Source organism: Vanessa atalanta, chromosome 4, assembly GCF_905147765.1.
Source record: "Vanessa atalanta chromosome 4, ilVanAtal1.2, whole genome shotgun sequence".
NCBI classification, from domain to species: Eukaryota; Metazoa; Arthropoda; class Insecta; order Lepidoptera; family Nymphalidae; genus Vanessa; species Vanessa atalanta.
The window spans coordinates 11,086,868-11,106,184 of NC_061874.1; the positions used below are offsets into that span (position 1 = coordinate 11,086,868).

General features: G+C 30.1%; 1 protein-coding gene across 3 annotated transcripts in view; it reads left to right on the forward strand.

The window, feature by feature from the left end:
• Positions 1-16,383, forward strand: part of LOC125077644 (tyrosine-protein phosphatase Lar-like) — a 109,444-nt gene extending 93,061 nt beyond the window's left edge. The window contains exons 3-8 of one of the 3 annotated variants that reach the window (XM_047689629.1): positions 757-983; positions 4,681-4,809; positions 7,368-7,461; positions 12,030-12,157; positions 13,423-13,591; positions 15,172-16,383. In XM_047689629.1, coding sequence (XP_047545585.1) covers positions 757-983; positions 4,681-4,809; positions 7,368-7,461; positions 12,030-12,157; positions 13,423-13,591; positions 15,172-15,299 — 875 coding nt within the window. In that variant the 3' untranslated portion in view covers positions 15,300-16,383. The remainder of the gene's footprint in view (positions 1-756; positions 984-4,680; positions 4,810-7,367; positions 7,462-12,029; positions 12,158-13,422; positions 13,592-15,171) is intronic. The other 2 variants (XM_047689630.1, XM_047689631.1) reach the window with 2 other exon arrangements.
• The last annotated feature ends 2,934 nt before the right edge of the window (positions 16,384-19,317 follow it).

Sequence of the window (19,317 nt, forward strand, 5' to 3'; positions counted from 1 at the left end):
AATTTTGATTTGAAACACGATACGATAAGTAATCACTCAAAATTATTATATTTTATTTTATTTATGTGAAACATCGTAAAACTGTTTTCGAAAGACTGATCGTTAAGAACTTTATCGGAGCGATACTTTTTAAGAGCTATGACAGCAAAAGTAAAAAGTTTTGACGTCATAATCGACCTTGATCAAATATCGTTTTCACTTCCGTTACGTGTATGGAGTTACACGCGCATAAGTTTTGCCAAGCGGTCTTAACGTGTAACCTATATTGATTAAGTTGCTGACAACACGATTAATTAATGTTTATAAGATGTTCTACGATGTTGTGACTAACACTCAAAAGTGTTAGATATTCATCAATACAATATTTAAATCAATGTATTTGACAGAATGCGTTTATGTTACAATTTCTAATCGTATATATAGACCTAAATGTTTATTGATAATGGTTAAAGAATTGGCGGTTTATAAATATAATATTTAAGATTTATCGTGGATCACAATAATATAAACCTTATTTACTGTACTGTACTTATAGTTGTCTATATATGTTTGAATTTAATTTCTATCAACAGTACATTTGTTTTTAATTTTAAATCAAGAGTTAAAAATGCCGACGTAATTTTCAAACTTAATGATTAAAAAAAAATATTTAAAATAGTAATCATTTTATGTCAATTATATCTTTGTGTGATGCGATAGATGTATTTTGCGAACTTTTCAATGTACGTCATTAAATGTAACTATTCTTGTCCATAGTATCGTCAGCACAAAGGGAACTTGGCAAGGGGTCGCCGACGAACACGTCAGCGACTTCACCACCAGCTGCAGATAACGTGATTAGATCGGGGGTTGTGGTAGATACACCAAGACCGACCCCTCGCACAGGACCATACTTCGACTTAGCGGCTTCGAAGAATGTCACCGCATTACTTGGCAAGACCGCTTACTTGAACTGCCGGGTGAAAAACTTGGGAAATAAAACTGTAAGTACTGTTTCTTTACCATGTCGCTAATAGGATTGCAGTTTGCGTTCTAAGGAAGTTCACGATTCAAAGAATAGACTCGCGTAAACTTAGATTTCATTTTAGATCTTCTGAGGGAGTCCGCTTTGTATGTCAAGACTGTATTTGTAGTTGCTTGGAGATAGAATCTCTATCTTACTTTTTTGTTTGTACATCTATAAAAGTTATTCTCGCTTTATTTAAGTACTTTTAAAATGAGCACTGTTCTTTAAATAAAATGGTATTTTAATAAACACATTCTCGCATCTTTATTGAATATTTGTAAAAAAATCAATGTTTTTGTTAATAAAAACCCGATGACAGTGATGTTTTAAAATTAACTCTTTCGTATCTTTTACACATTGCATTAGCAAAACCATCAAATAATAGTTCAATGATATAGAAAAGAAAAATCACGTTCTAGTTTTTGTTTTAAATACTATCTTGAAGCTTTCTGGAGTTTCCTTAAAAAAGTAAAGGTCACTTATAAAACGTTACATGTTCAAATACTTTAATTCTTAATAAAAAAATATTTTTTTTATATTTAATAAAAATATTCATATCACAATTTGAATGTTAAGAAATGTTCAATCACCAATCAAATTGTCGTATTCAAAATTAAACACACCTACGCTCTTGTAGAAGTTCAACATTACCTTGCATTTTGTAGTCAACTACAAAACTAATCTTCGTTGCCCGGAACTTGCGAGAACTATTTAAAATTACTATGGAAACATTCCAACTGGATGTATTATAAATCAAGTTAAAAATACGTATCGCATACCATTATTAAAATGGAAAAGTGCACACGTTCACACTAACGAGTCCCTCTCATTCCGAAACCAACGTCCAATTTACATAGCGGCGTACCACAAAATCCTCGTTTAAAATGAAACGTAACAATAGCACAATGCAAGTTTAAAGTCCCTATTGTAGAAGCAATTTTATAAATAAAAGTCTCATTAGGGCATGATGCCGCATCTTCCATATAAATAACAAGTCGGGCTAACGAGATAGCTGGCGTCCACACGAGAGTTTTAAAACCATTCACAATGATGGAAGCTCGCCCTTATTATGTTATCATAATGAAATTATTATACAATGTGCGACTTCGCGATTCAAGAATGAATGTTTAATATGAAGCGTAATGTTCGCAAAATGAATAAGTTCTTAATGATGTAGAAGATCCTGATTTGAAGAATTATTCTGACACAACCGTTTGGTTTATTTAATATACATTAAATACTGTCCAACATAAATTGGGCTGACTTTATATAATACTAGCTGAACCGACGGATTTACCCGCGCAAAATTTATAAAACACAAACTTCCAACCAACGTATTACCCTCTTAGGGGTGGAGTTTCGTAAATTTTTAGCGGATGTCTACACCCTACAAAGAGCCCACCTGCCAAATTTCAAGTGTGTAGGTGTTATAGTTTCTGAGATTTTATTAATTATATAATTTGTGAGTGATATTTCGCTTTTTAAATATATAATTTTCGTTATTTAAATAAGTTAATTTTTTTTTTATTTAACTTATTTAAATAACGAAAATTATATACCAGCAACATCTCACCGCTGTACTCCATCTCCTTTTGAATATACTGATCCTTTCAGCTCATTAGTAGAAGCAGAAGGAAATTATATTCGTTAACAATACATTAGAATAAATTATCAAATTTCCAAACTCGCAGCTTTCACTAATTACGTAACTTAAATAATTATCTTAAAACATAATGAATAAATTGAAAGCATTATTGACTTTAATTAGCAATCATTATATAATAGGCTAATCGCATTAATACAATCTAATTGTTATTGTTAGGTTTCTATTATTATGTCTTAATATACAAGATAATACTGGCATTCTACTGGCAATACGATTTGCTATGGTTATGTAATTGAAGAGATCTGAGCGCAATGGGGCGTCTAGCAGTACCGTGCAATTGCACACTGCACGATTTGAAGCGTCATTTAATGTTCCGACAGGTTTCCCTAACGGTAGCATAAGTTCAGATTTTTATTCAATACCCAGCCAACACGTTCGAAGGGGCCGTAACCTACTTCCAAAGCTAATTTAATTAAGCAGCGACTGCTTCTAGGCCACCTGGTAAATGTTTGTGGTATCATTTAGTACATATTGTGGACCTTAAGTTTCTTTCCTCGCGGCCACGTTAGAGGAAGAAAATTATTTATAAAAAATGACATTTGACCAAGAAATTAATAATTTTATTGTCTTCTAATATTGATATCTTGAAATTTTCATTATTATATTTATCTTTTAGTCAAATTTTCGTATTGTCATAATATTTGATAAATTGATCTGCCTAAGATTATTTATTACGAACAGAAGTAGCAATATTTATTCAATGGAGAAATAAGTAAGTTTTGGTTTTATTTGGTCCTGTTCTTTTTATTTCGGCTAATTAACTTTCTACGATTAGCTAATTATTAAATAGTTTATAGCTATTATTTATATTTAAGTTATTCATATTTTAACACCACCAATCGTTTTGGTGGGATAAGATCAAAACGTTTTTCTCAAAAAGTGAGGAGGTTTCGGCTTAAGTGGAAAGCCGCTCCTTTTTGATACTAAAAAGTCTCTACCAATATTTTAAATTTCCAATGATAATTAAAGCCGTTAATCAACTGTTCTAATTAAAATAAATGTGTTCATTGTTATAAATAATCCATTGTTAATCTCCGACGCTTAGGAGCTTGTTTTAAACTTAAAACGGCATAAATGTATTCCATCCTACGTAAATCTTGATGAAATTTTACGTTCGGGGATAATCTTCTAGAGTATTTGAAAAGCGATAAAGTTCAAAATTAAATTCTGATTAATGCTCGTCTTCGATTGAGTTCTTTGAAGATTAGTTAAAAGTGTTTTTTCAACAGTTTGTTTTAGGTAAACAGCCTTGCAATGGCGGATGGTACTTACCATCACTAAACTAAAGGCACTAAAAAAATATTAGTTGCCATTTAGTGGAAGAATAAATGATAAGTGGATAATACCCACCCAGTGTCACATATGTCCTAAACAACTCGACCCATTTTGATAAAACTTAATACATGCTTAATTGGGTCAAGCGGTAAGCGACGCTGATTGTGTCATTGGAAATTATTTAAAAAAAAAAACTCCTCCTTGGCTTAAGGCCTGTAGAAAGCTCTACCACTAAGTGAAATTTATCACATATACTTACATTTCAAATGTTTAATATCTCCTTATAAAACAAGCCATGCTCAAGGGCTATATAAAATCGTAACGAAATCATTAGAAACTATACACATTAATCAATACTAGAGCAACGTAGAACACGTTTCTAAATAGCTGTCTCCTTATAAAGGAATATCAGGCCTTTAATCAGCAATTGACATTTACAGCCTGTAAAGTTTAATTATAATTAATAATGGCGATATTATACTTATAAAATTGTTATCGTTTTAACTTTGAACGTTGTCATATTAATATTTTAAAAGAAAAACACAAAAGAAGTGTATAAGTCTCAAAAGAAATAAAACAATTTTAAGAATTTCTTTCTAAATGTGAAATAAAGTAGAAAAGAAAATTGAAAACGTTCGTGATATAATCCCACCAAGTTATATTACTTCTTGGTAACATTTTATATTAATGTTTGAACAATTTAATATTTTTAATGTTTTATTATTTGTCATAGCTCAACATGCAGGTGTCATGGGTGAGACATCGGGACATCCACCTTCTAACGGTAGGACGTTATACTTACACGAGTGATCAGAGGTTTCGAGCGATACACCTGCCTCATTCGGAAGATTGGACTTTACAGGTAGGTTTATCAATAAAAAAATAAATATTAAATATACCTCGAATTATCCATCTAATTGATTGGGCTCTAAGGTTAAATATTAAATGATTTATTTGCCGTATTAGGTGTGTGTCATCGATAAATTAATTATTGCAGCTAAATTTGATATTAGTTTCGCTCAACTAATTGAGTTAAAATTTTTTGGGGCTTAAGACATTTTATAAGTCATATTTGTATCATAATTAAAGTCGTTTACTTATTTCCTACTGTATGGAACTGATGCAAACAAATATTATTTGGAAGTTTTTATTTACACAATAAAAATGTTTATATTGCTTTGAAATTTATTTTAATTTTAAAGATTAAGAGAATAATTTTTTGGTCAAACGAAACCGATAATAAATTAAGTTAACTATTCAAAATATAATAATGCAGCTTATGATTATTTATATTCAGACATATAAAAATAATAGCATTAATTTATTATCCATTGTTTATATTTTTATGTTATTTAAACAACATTTACTTTCAAAAATATATGATACGATTATTCTTCGTTACCATTTTCATTTGAAAATTTAAAACTGCTCTTAAATTTTCTGCAATACAAAAGCTTAACATATAAATAATGTTCTTTGTGTGCTGTGAAAATAAAATTTTGAATCAAAACGATTTTTATTTCGTGGAAATTATTAAGTTTCATTTTAGTGCTTATAACAATCAAACGAATAAAAATATTGCTTTAATTTTTTAATAGCCGAATTTTTGTAGACTTTGTTAAGAAAGAGATAATTTTTCAAGAGAATAGAAACTGTATTACATTTTTTGTGAAGACGAAAAGGTTATGTTTGTTGGCTTAACCTTAGTAACCCCGTCAGCTGCGACCTAATTATTGAGGCTAAGTGTGTCTAAAAATAGAGACAGCGATGTGTGAGACTGTCTGGTAGATTTTTGACAATCAATAACTGAGTATTTTTTTGTATATTGACATTTGAATGTTTTAATTATTTTTTTAACAGCATACAGCTGGTTCGGGTTCTATTATGGCTAGAATTATTTAAGTGTCTTTAAATTAATATGTAAAATAAAGCATGTTATTTTTTTCACATTGTATTATAAAAAGACGACTCATCATCATCATCCTATCCTTATCCCAATTTTACTTGGGGTCGGCGCAGCATGTCTTCTTCTTCTTCCATACTTCTCTGTCGGATGTCATCTCACAATCCATCCATTGTTTCTTTGGTCGTATAATAAAATATGACTATTGGATTAAAATTAAATTCTCTATGTAATCAAATATTTTAGAAACTCTAGTTTTAGTGTTTCATATTTTGTATAAATAAAGTCTAATCTGACGTAGATCTGCATTATAGAGTGTCTGAAGAAATCACCATTGACTGAAATAATATTTAATGAATATCGAAAATTTTAGAAGTGAGCGAATTGATATTCCCCTTTTTAATATAGGATATCTTTTGAGGTCAGCTCGTAAAATAGATACTAGGTGTAAGTTTGTCTTTCGGTCGATTACGACAAAAATTAAATATTTTGTGCACAATTTAATTTAATTTTTTTTTTATTTTACATTTTATGTTATTGTAAAATTTTAATGTTAGTCACAGAATCACCTGAGATCGAAGAATCGCTCAAATGAAAAAGGATTCGGTTATAATATATCAGTTAAATCTCGGTATTAGATCACATTATTTCAATCTTGGATTGTAGATATATAACATTAATTTCGGCAGTAAGGGAATATCTTAAGAATTTCAAATCAGTCGTCAGGCAGGCTGTCGGTCGTAAAAGTCTTCCAAATCCATTTTTCATGTAGCTTATATGCTACCCTGCACAAATAATAAAATAGGGGAAAAATAATGATGATGACGATGAATCACGATCATAAAATGCCTTTCATTCTCATTATTATTTTCATAACTTAAAAATAGCAAAACTTCATTTTTTCACATCAACAGTTCCATAAAGTTAATGCGGTAAAGACATGAAAAAGTCGATAAACCTTTATCACCACTTTACCTAAAACATTAGTGATTTTACGTGATCTGTAAGTGATGCCAGTAAATTTTAGTAAAACTAATTCTTTTGTTTATAAACTTTTAAAGACATTCATTTATTATACACACATAAATATTACAATTAAATTAAGTTAAGCTAAATAAATTAAAAATCGATGAGTGCCCTTGTTTGAGGTAAATTGGTATTTATGCTGTGATATACCTAAGTTATGTAATTAAATAAAGCTCTACACAAACATTAATACAAAATTATGTTAAAATTTTTTTATAAGAAATGAAACATATTTGCAATGGTACTTGACACTTAAAGTAGGGGTTATTTTTTGCTATTGTATGTCTATGTGTACGCAAAAGGTTTTACGCACACAATTATAAAGAAGATAAGAAAACATAGTAAAATATATGATTCAATTATTGGATATATTTTTAAGAAATGAAATTGAGTCCAGTACTTATAATATTATCAATAATAACACTCAGAAATTTGTTTTAAGCAATTTATCATGAATTACTTTTATGTTTCGACATTTGATTTTGTTTCAGATAAAATACCCACAACACAGAGATTCTGGTATCTACGAGTGTCAAATATCAACGACCCCACATATGAGCCATTTTATACACCTAAACGTCGTCGGTAAGTTAACTTTATTTTACTGATTACAAATCTCATTTTTTATATTTTAGTGTTGAGATCGCTATGTGGTCAGAAGGCTTAACTTAACTGACCAACGACTACTAAATTTTCGTTTGGTTAATTTTTATTTATCTTCTCCTTGTTGTATTCATCTTATCCTTGGCAATGAGGAAAAGTACCGTGAGGAAACCTGCATGTGTATAATTTTAAAGAAATTATACAACATATTTTCCACTAGTTCGCATTGTATTGCTGTGGAATTAGATCCAAACCTTCCCCTCAAAGCGAAAGGAACCCTTATCCCAGCAACAGGAATATCCCACGCTCTGTTAATTTGTACAGTTCTGAATCTTATACAGTTGTACTTATACTGTTATAGTTTTATTTTTAAATGTTAATCAAGAACACAGCAGCCAATTCCGATGATAAGAAGAATGATAAAACAAAAAAGTCCATGATCTGCATTTTGCATTCATTGCATTCACAATTGGTACAAACCTAAAATTATCTGTGATATTCATTGTTGATTCTTAAACAAAATGGCGTTTTGAATGAAATAGTGGAATTAATAGTATATAAGTAGTTATGTTAAATAGAGTTCTTTTTTCAAATATATGTTAATCGTAATCTATTTGTCGTGAATAGTATTATAATACAGCACTCGCAGGGCCATTAGTAAATTACATTGAACATGTTCTTCTTCCGCCATTAGAATATGCTTTATATAGTTGATTGGCTTAATTCAACAATGTTAATAACATCAACTGCAACTGCATTGATAATCCTTTATATTTAATCAAGGCATGTAACTTTACAATGGCTTATTTATTTATATTATTTAAATACACAATTAAGTTTTTTTTTTTATTTAGTTAAAATAAATTTATGTGTATTTTTTTTGTGGTTGATTGATTGACGAATAAATGGGCCACTTGATGGTAAGTGGTCATCGACGCCTATAGACATTAGCACCGTAAGAATTTTAACTGTTGTTTACGTTTCCAATGGGCCCAACACTTTGGAGCTTAGATATTATGTCCCTTGTGTCTGTAGTTACACTGGCTCCCTCATCCTTCAAACCGATTCACAACAATACTAAGTACTGCTGCTTGGTGGTAGAATCTACGATGAACTTAACCGAACTTACCCAGATGGGCTTGCAAAAAGTTGATCAATCTATCAAGTGGATTTACCATGATTGACATTACCATACAGTAGAACACCTATTTTCACATTACATATTATTTTTAATATATGATATTTAAAAAAGTATATAATTCTAAATATAAACGACTACGTTTTAATTTTCAAGATAACTTGGAAGTCCAATTATGAAGCTCTTCATTTTAGGTCAACTCTGCTTGAGGCAATTAAATTTTCAAACGTCAAAAAAATTGCGATGTAATTTTCAAGGTAAATTTGAATGAAGAATGTTATGCGAAAGAATTCTCATTTTTTTTCCGTCAATCATTTATCTTTTTGAATAGTCTAATGATCAAAAATATGACAAGAAATCGAAAAAGAGCAATTTCTTGTAATATATATTTTTTTAATCTCCATCAAAAGCATGATAGTGGAACATAAATTATGACCCAGCGTTAAAGATTTATTCGTGGTGGCATTTTAAAATTGCAGCGTTTTGCAAAATGTAAATTTTAATTGGACAGTCATTTTCGTTATGCAACTTTTTCTGTAAATTTTATCTGAATTAAATTATTTTATGTGGGACGATCTATTGGAAATGTAGTAACGAAAAGCAAGCTTTCAGAATGTATATATTATTTTCAAAATTAATAAGAAAAATATTGTGATAAAAAGGTAAAATATTGATAAAATTTACATCCAACTGGAATTATACATGAGTTTTATCTGGTCTGTATGTAATTGTTGTTTAAATTATTGATATATATGTATATATCAATAATTTATATATATATATACTGGACGTGAAAAACTCTCGAAAATTGAGGTTTTAAAAAAAAATCGTGTTCAATTTCAGTGTGCGTGATGAAAGTGAAATTGTTGCAGACACACTCAAAATTATTTAACCTTGAATGCAACTAATTATTGATAATATTGCATCGCTTGTAGTCCGTATATTACAAAATAGCCAATGTGATTGTGTAGTACTTTCTCATAGAGCTGTAAAAATAAATTGAAATATTATAACTGTTAAAGAACAGTACGATTCAGGCCGATAAGCCTGCTTCGAATAATATAAAGGTCCATCAAAAAATAACGATAGAAATAAAATACCTCATAATGTAATTAACTGTTTCACAACTTTTCACAGAAGAAAACTGAAGTATCATAAACCAACATTCAAAGCTGAATTTCGTTAAAAAGTTATTCCAAAGTAAGCCCCGTCACGAGCCTCCTCGAGTTAGTGGGTACTAAAATGTTTACGTTTGAACAAGTTTAATTATGTGCGGCATATTAAAGACACGCACGGTTCAAAGAAAAACATCGTTTCCAAACTTCCTTTTTTATTGACACGCTTAAAAAATCAAATTTAATTAGACACTTTGTTGACATATTGTTTTTTATTATTTATATTTTTGTAAAACATTTGATATTATCAAAAATCTGTTTCACCATTCGTCATTTTACTAAACGAATACCTCACCTTTTTACCAACACGGTAAAGCTAGAAGTGCTAGTAATATCACACTTTTGTGCAAAGACCACCTCTTCCGTTAAAGAGAAAACTTGCAACTTTGACAACCACGCTCGCTTGCAGCGGGCATATGTGTACTAGATTTCATCTACCCTAACATGTCTTCATGGGATGAATTATAAACACTACTTGCACATGAAAATTCGATAAAATATATATAAATAACAGTACTCCGTATTGTTGTGTTCCGGTTAGAAGGGTGAGTAAGTCAGGGTAATCACCGGCACAAGGGAAATAACATCTTAGTTCCCAAGGTTGGTGCTGTATAGGTGATATAAGGAATGGTTAATATTTCTTACAGCGCCTTTGTCTATGGGCGGTGGTGACCATTTACCATGAGCTGGCCCATATGCTCGTCCGCCAACCAATGCCATAAAAAAATAATTTAATTGAGCTTGTTTGGATTGAAACCCATGAGTTTCAGCCAAAAGCCATATAACGGGCCATCCAATCCTGTAATAAATAGTATTAGGTACGAAAGGACAAAATAATATAATTTAACTGTTATATTAATATTTTGTAAGCCTATTAAAGGTAAATCAAAGTTAAGTCTATAAATTATGATATGGTCAAAGGCAGTCAAACTTTATACATTTGACGTTGAACTTGCTTGACGGTTTATGGCCTTCAGCTTCAAAGTACGTGGTGGAGTGTTAGGTCTATTATAAATTGCAATACAGATAACGTATTGGATAGTTAATAAATAATTATTTTCATTTCCAAACAATGGATTCCACAATAAACGCCTAGTAATTTAACACACGTTTACAGAAGCAGACACGTACACATATAAAAGACAAGCTAACTCAATTCCACAATAATAATAATAATAATATGTTTTCTTTATAAACTCATTATGAATCTCGGCTTCGTATATTCACTGGAGCTATTTGTTATCGTGTTTCGATGTCGAGGTAATTAGAGGGACATTGAGTAAGTCAGCGTAATTACAGGCACAAGGGACATAACAATTAATGTCTAACGGGTAACGCATTTGAAATTCATGGCAGATCTAATATCCCTAACGTTGCAGTTCATTGAATGAACAAACTCTTCGCATCTTCGGTAGTCTTTCTCGATATTTGCTTTTAGTCGTATATCAGATTCCTTAATAATTATATTGCAATCTATGTATAAAAAAAATAAATAAAATTGTACAACTAAGATAATGGGTGGGTAGCAGTATTTATATAATACCTTATTATTTGAAATAATATTTAGGTGTGAATGAACTACGAGTAAATTTTTACCCGTGGGTATGCCAAATTTATCTATCTTTAAAGAACAGCTATTTTTAGCATTTTTATAGCAAGCTTAATTTTGAATTAAGAATTAAAAACGTCACAAATTAAAACTTCAACGCTATTCAAATTTATAAATTAATATCTTGATGTAAAACATTGCTGACATTAACGATGTTTATCGCTAGGCGTTTATTATTAAGTAATAAAAGTCCGCGGAGGCGACCGCCCGAGAGTATTGTAAAAAACGTCTCCGTTGAAATTAATTTCTTACAACGGCACAGCTTTTTATATTTTCATTATCTCGCGGAATATAGAAGTAACTGGATAGTGGAGAATTATTAGCAGGGGATGTTATGCTGTTTGTATGTATATTTAATGTGGAATGATGATTTTTGCAGTATATTTTTGAGATACTACAAATACCCAATTACTTTTAATGCAAGCCAAAACCTACTTTATTTGATTTGGAAATAGATTTATTTTTCCTATTACTATTATTTGTGAATATGTTCGTGTAATCATTTAGATATAAATGAAATATAAAAATTGTAAGGCTATGTAATAATAATTAACAATCATATGATTATTGTACGATTTATTAGATAAGCCAAAAGTTTTCAGGTTTCTGACCTATCTTAAAATTTCAGAACCAACAACGGAAATAATAGGCGGTCCAGACCTGTATATCGATCGGGGCAGCACTATCAACTTAACATGCGTGGTGCTCTACTCTCCCGAACCGCCCGCCTACATATTCTGGAACCATAACGATGCGGTAAGTTATAGTTTAATTATATACACATATATTTATATTTTATACATAAAGAAATATTCGAAATTTAAATTGATTTTTATTTTCTTAATATAAGAATATCATTTTAATTTTAATTTAATAAATACAATCAACCTTTTTTTGTACTGCATATTGATTTTACAAGTTATGTTTAAATATAGAGTTTTATAAATAGCTTAGTCAATGTGTGATAAATATAATCGCCGAAGGCCGATGGCGAAAGGCTTGAGAGCACACAATGAATAAACTTTGACGCAAAATATCGACACACGAGAGGTGGCGAGCCATAGCGAGGGATGCCGAGACAAAGCGAGAGTGAGCTCATTCTAGTTCAGCCATTTTCTGGCTACTTCAACTAAAATATATTAATCGAACTACTAGAGATCTTATTGGTAGCGAAGATTAGATACTTAGTAAAATGTAATTAGTTATTTTGAAGATCAGAAATATAAGCTAATAACGTTTTTCTCTTTCAATGATTACCATAATCTAGATGCATCAGGGCAATACGAAAAATCAATGTCTCTCCTCCCCTCTCAGATTATAAGCCTCTCAGAGTAAAAGTAAATAGAAGGGCGTGCGGAACCTTAAAGTAAAGTAACAAAAGCGAATACAAATTCCCGGTAGCGCGTTCCTGTTTACCGTTTTGTTAAAACGTCTAAAGCGTCGGCATTTTAATTTTATTTATATTTGACGTTTCGTTTCGCTCTACCGAGAATTTGTAATCACTTTTTATTATGTATTTGCCGTTAGTGCTTCACTACGATGTTTTGCACGCATCATCTGCCTTTTGTTTTATAATCTGAAGCTCGAATAGTTTACTAAATATTTTTTGTTTCATTGGAATATCATAGTCAAGTGGCAATACATACAAGAAATGAATAAAGAATACCTTGGGATCAAGTCCCGGGTCCATTCAATAGATTTTTATTGAGTTTTGTACGTCGAGAATTTCAAAGTAGCAGTATGTCCGTTTCGGAAGTCTGGAAGATGACATTTCTTAAACTATCATGCCATTAAAAACGTTAGGCCGGAAGCAGACCTTATTTTTAATAATAGCGGTAGTGCGGGAGCGGTAGTCAGTAAAAAACTACTATTTCCAATCGCATCGAATTTGCCCTTTCAAATAATAATGAGAGTAAAGATATTGAAAGCATTTTTTTGGTTATGCAAACATTGGCGAACTGTAATATGCCGAAGCAAGTTGGAAGGAGATCTATTGAAAATCTCTTGTATTTTTTACACAGATAATAAGCTATGATTCGCCAAGGGGTGGTGTATCTGTAGTGACAGAGAAAGGTGAAACGACTACCTCATTCCTGCTCATCCAGCAAGCGAGACCCTCAGACTCAGGGAACTATCAGTGTAATCCGAGCAACGCTCAATCCAAGAGCGTCGTGGTACACGTACTGAATGGTGAGTTCCATATCTCATTACTAAATAAGACAAAGTCTAATTTAACTTGAGACTTAATTTATTAATTTCGAATCTAGAACCAAATACTATAATTTATAAAGAATTTATTGGCACCTTATAAAATTACCTTACATAAAGAAGTGTTCCTTATAAAAAATAGTTTATGATAATCATATTTACATATATCGCATTTATTTATAGTATTTTTTTTAACTTCAATATACAGTCAGCGAGAAAGCAAAAGATCTCTTCAAATTTTAATTTTGCTTTATTTACTAAATATGATGTCACATTATAATGATAGCTTAATAAATGTAAACAAAAAATAAATTATAAAGAATAAAAATTCCAAAAAATATAACTGTGAGTAATAGAGATAGCAATAATTTCTATCTCTCTTTTGTATAATTGTACTCAGCAGAATTCAATATAATTCACTAGACTAATCAGTTGTGAAAAATATTATAATATCTAAAGCTCATGACAATGCAATCTATTAGGTAGAACCCAATTTCCTTGATAAATTACCTCCCAAAGATAACGAAGAAGAAATTTTAAATCCCAGGACGGAATAAAATCCAACCTGCTGTTACCATTAAAACAACGACATCCATGAATCAAAGAAATAAATTGCAAATTCAAACAGCGAGCTGATTGATTTTTATAAACAACTGTGCTGTAATTTAGTTCTATCTTCGCAATACTCATTGAACATTAAAAATTAATTAAACTTAATATATATTAATGCAATACCATTCAAATTAAAGAAACACATTATCTAGAAGATTTTATAAAAAAAAAAAAAAATTAAATGGTGATCTTTTCACGACTCATTTATATTGCACAACTCATGAAACGAAGCAACAGAGTGCTTAACGATCGAAAAATAAATGACGCCTCATTGCGTTAACTATTTTTTATTATATTCTTGCTGTATAAATATTATGGAAACCTAAAAAAAAACATCAAATTAGTCCAAAAACTTTTCCCCCCAATCAAGCGTGAAACCTTAAAATACTGTAACTTGAGAATAAAAACCTAATTGAGTCAATTTTTAATAAATTCGTTTCAATAATTGTTGCGTATCCTTTTACGAAATGCTATCTTACTCAGTTTCGTTTAATTGCAATTATAAAAAAAACAAGACTTCTATTGTACCTATATATTTATTTATTTCTTCGTTTTATTTTGAGATTTTGCAACAAGTAGATTTTTTTTTTCGGTACCGTGCAATTTTACATTGTCCATTATATAATATTAGGCTAATATACTATGATTCCGAAGTCTATATAAGACGCCAAAATTAAAATAACAGAAATCATATATCCAATTTTTTAAGTAATAGCTACGTCATGATGTTATATAAATAAATACTTCTTAGTATTCGTCATACTAACATAACATACGGTAACATCGCCCCTGCCATTAAATTATATCAAAAACTCATATTAAAAATACACAGTATAATTAGCAAATTTAACATGTTACCTTAATTATGATTGATTAAATATAGAAAACGAATTAATTCGATGTTCAATCGGCAATGCTATTGTTGAGAACAGTTTTAATTTTTGCCAAAGAAGCAAATTCGATTTTCCCTTTGTCAGGTGAGTACCCAGCAGCGATGCAGCGAGGAGGTCAAGCTTTTGCACCGACTTCAACCCATTGCATCGTATTGGCAACGAGTATTTTCTTAGCATTATCTTGACACATACAAACATACGTATCCGTGTAAATAGAATTCCGATCTATTTCGCTGTTTATAATGATGCTTGTGATAATTAGGCGATTACCATGATTTTATATTTAAAAATCTTTAACTTTTTAACACTTTGGTAATGTGACCACGCAAAATGAATGATCTGGTTCTAAATAAAACAGAAGTTTAATTCTATAGACAAGTAGAGTTATTTTGTAAGAACGTCCTCGAAATTTTACACATCGTACGAACGTCAAACGCCAGAAAGTAATAAGCGTCATTGGCTATAAATATAATAGCACTTAATTCAAAAGACACATGTATCAAAATTGCGTATCATAAAACGTGATGTTTCACTAGTGAAATTCGAAGTATGTTCTTACAGAATGACACTGAAGGCATTAGTCGTGATAATGTCAATGATATTCTTATAGTTGTATCTTGTAATACTTGCGTGATCATTTTAAATATAAATATCAATATAAGCAGCAGAATAGTTGTGCTATTTTATAGTGTGGGTTGTGTTATATACTATATAAAATTTAATGAATCTAATCTGAGCAAGTAGAGATGCTTGTTTCTTATAGAGCTGTATATATGTATTTTAAGATTAACGTATTTATTTTAAATATAAAGTATGAGACAGATATGTTTTTTTTTCTAATGTTTATATGTCTCTGCTTACGATTCGAATGTAGATAGGTTGTTTAAGTAATTAAAATTATTGCTTTAATCTGGTTTTTCTTTTTAAAATATTTCTTGTTTTTATAAAATTTGTGAAATGCGAAGTGACGTTAACCGATTAAATATGAAATAAATATGTGAGACGCAAAAGATTTAAAACAGGAATGATAAAAACAGCTGACAATACTATATTAAAACAAATGTTTAGGACATACAAGGACTGTATATATAATGAGTAAAGATATACGAATCATTCTATCTAGCTTTACTCTGAAATAAGAAGTGTAAAATTGTAAGTATCTTATATTTTAGCTGTTATTCTGTGGATTAAAATAATGATGTAAATACTATGTATAAAAAAAGACTTTATACAGGTCCAAAAATATTTTTAAGCTAACTTAAATATTAATTTATTTCGAGCAGAACTTTGTAGTATTTGTATATTTATAAAAACTATACACAATGAACTTTATAAAACTACAAACTTTAAATCAAGACTTAAGTTTCTATATTTTTTTTATATAACATTTTTTTTTTTAAATTCATAATGGAAAAATTTAAGATTTAATAAAATGATTCTCGATTTTCGTTTAATTCCTTTATTTGGCAGCCAATTTTAATCCTGACCAAACTTCTGAATTTAGAATTTTCTATTCATTAGAATTGTATTTTTATTCAAAATATTGACCTGTGTATAGTCTGTGTAATTAAACATATTATTAGAAATTAACTAGGTTAATTTTTTAGTAATAATATAGGAAAAAAAAATATAAATTTTACAGTTTAAATAAATATTACATTATTTTGTTTAAAGCAATCTGTAAACTCATATATAATCGTGATCTTTCCTTTGGTTAGGTGAGCGTTTTTACATTAACCGATGATATATTCTTAAAGATCTAAACGTCAACCAATTACGATGATACTGTAAAGATAAAACATGATGGTGACAAAATATGTAAAATAATAGTATTTCATATGTTTTAGTCATCCGACGTATCAGCGTCCAATATCGAATCTGATATTGTGAAAACGCTCTGAGTGATATAATTATTTTCTTCAATCTGGACAAAATAATACTAAAAACCTATTCTTTGTAACTATAACTTCAGAGCACAAGTCCCCGTCCTAACACGTTTTAAAAAACATCCTCATTTCTAGTTTGAGGTTTCGAAGTGCTTTCAAGACAGATGCTGTCATTAAATTAATACTAAAATATTCTATTTATTTAAAATCGAAATAATTATAATTGTATATATAAACATTTACATGTTGTCCGATAGATTTTGATGAGTCATCTTTGTGTATAAATTCCGAGGGAAATATTTCATTGAAATATTTATTCTCAGTAGGTTATGTGACAGATCTCGATAACGAAAACAAGTTATTACGTGAAAAGTTTATTATTGTATACAAATAACAATAGTATAAATATTCGTTGTATGTATTATGATACTTGATTGTGCAATGTGCACGAAATAAATTACATCTATAATAAACATTATAAAGAAATAAAAAAGTTAAAAAAATAATCGTGTTTTTTTACGGCTTGATTTGAAACGTTCATCAAAACTTTTGAAATTACACTCCGTCTATGAATCATAACAAGGTTCATTAGCATTTTGGGAACAAATTTTAGTGTAGCTAGGACTTGTAAAGAATTTGCTGATATTAAATAGTCTAACCTTGTATAGAATCACAGTATCTTCTATGAAAGAATCCTGTCGGTGGAAAGTTTTTACGTCTATGTATAAAAACATATGTGCGATGTTAGTATCATGTTTTGTTTATTTTACAGATTATTAAAAGCCATATGATATAATTATGTATTATATTCGATCGACAATATTCGATTGTCATTCATTAGTAACATAAGTATTAGATACGTTGATCCGAAAAATAGGAAAATGAGATACAGCTAGATAATAACGTTAAAGACTTTTAGCTAATATGACGCGGGTTGTCATCGGTAATGTTGGCTTAATCTATGAATTAAATATTTTCTTTATATCTAATGTTATGTATAGTCATAGGTAAGTACTTAAATGAATTTTAATATTTGTATGTAAATGTATATTCATTTGAGCTGAGGTGTGGCTTGAACATGTTAACAGGTTATCTGCCCGAATAGATGAGTCAGTAGTTAAACATGAGTTAAACAATAAGCATGAATCATATGCGATACACGGGACAGGGAAAGTGTTCGCTTTAACTAAAGACGTCGGATTTAATCCCACTGAGTTTTCATATGGATAAAATGAGTTTATAATTTATCATGAGGAAACCTACATATATCAACCAAGCATTGGAGCACGTGTTAGAATAAACTTCAAATCTTATCATCAGTGGAAGCATTTTACTGGTTATTGATTTATTTTAAATTGATAAATTTGCAAAAAAAATCTTTTACCCTAGAATTATTTTTAAATATTTAATGTACACAAATCTTAATCTCATAAATATTTCATTTTGTTTATGTTTTTACTTTTAAGATTTAATTATATGCTTTTGGTAAAATAATACGTAACGATAAAATAATTACTTTGCAAGATCAATCAAAGAACATTTATTATTTTCTAAGAAAATTCTTAATAATTTTATATATCAAATATTATAGCCGTAATTTCAAGTTCATTTTCAGAGTCTTAACTTTTTGACAATTAATTAACAAGACAAAGAAAACAGACGTGAATGTTCTTTATTATTCGAAATGAGAAATTAAAGGTGAATAAATTCAATTAAAAATTAAAGTACAAAGCCTAATTTACTATTATTACGGTAGTCAAGAGGTCCATCCATTATAAACCAATTAAAAGTTACCAGCTCCTGCGGTACCTAAAGAAGCACCAGATGATTAGCGAACGCCAGTACCCGTACGCGAGTGCCAGTACGGAAACTATTCCGTCGGCGTCGCTCAGCTCGGTGAACCTCTGTTTACCTGACAAATACACTAGCGGAAATAGTTGAGACCAAGAGGGATGCATTATGCAGATTAGGATGCATGGGATGTAGACAATTTAGACATAGCGAAGGCCTACAATCGCGTACGGCTAAAAGCGCTTCTTTCAAGGCTTCCTTCATATGGGCGGCAGTATCGTAGACACCTAATACAACAGCCGTGCTAATATGTCTCCGGAACACGTTGACGAAAACCGGAACAAACTCGTGTCTGAAATCAAGTCTTTGTTAAGCAAAGTATCGGACTGGGGCTAGCCAAGTCCAATTCAACCCAAAAAAAAAAACAAGTTGTCGCGTTAACCTCTAAAAATCACCATTTATCGTATCTCTACGATATGAGAACAGATAGTATCAGAATACATAGCGCTTATGTTTCAAACCTCAT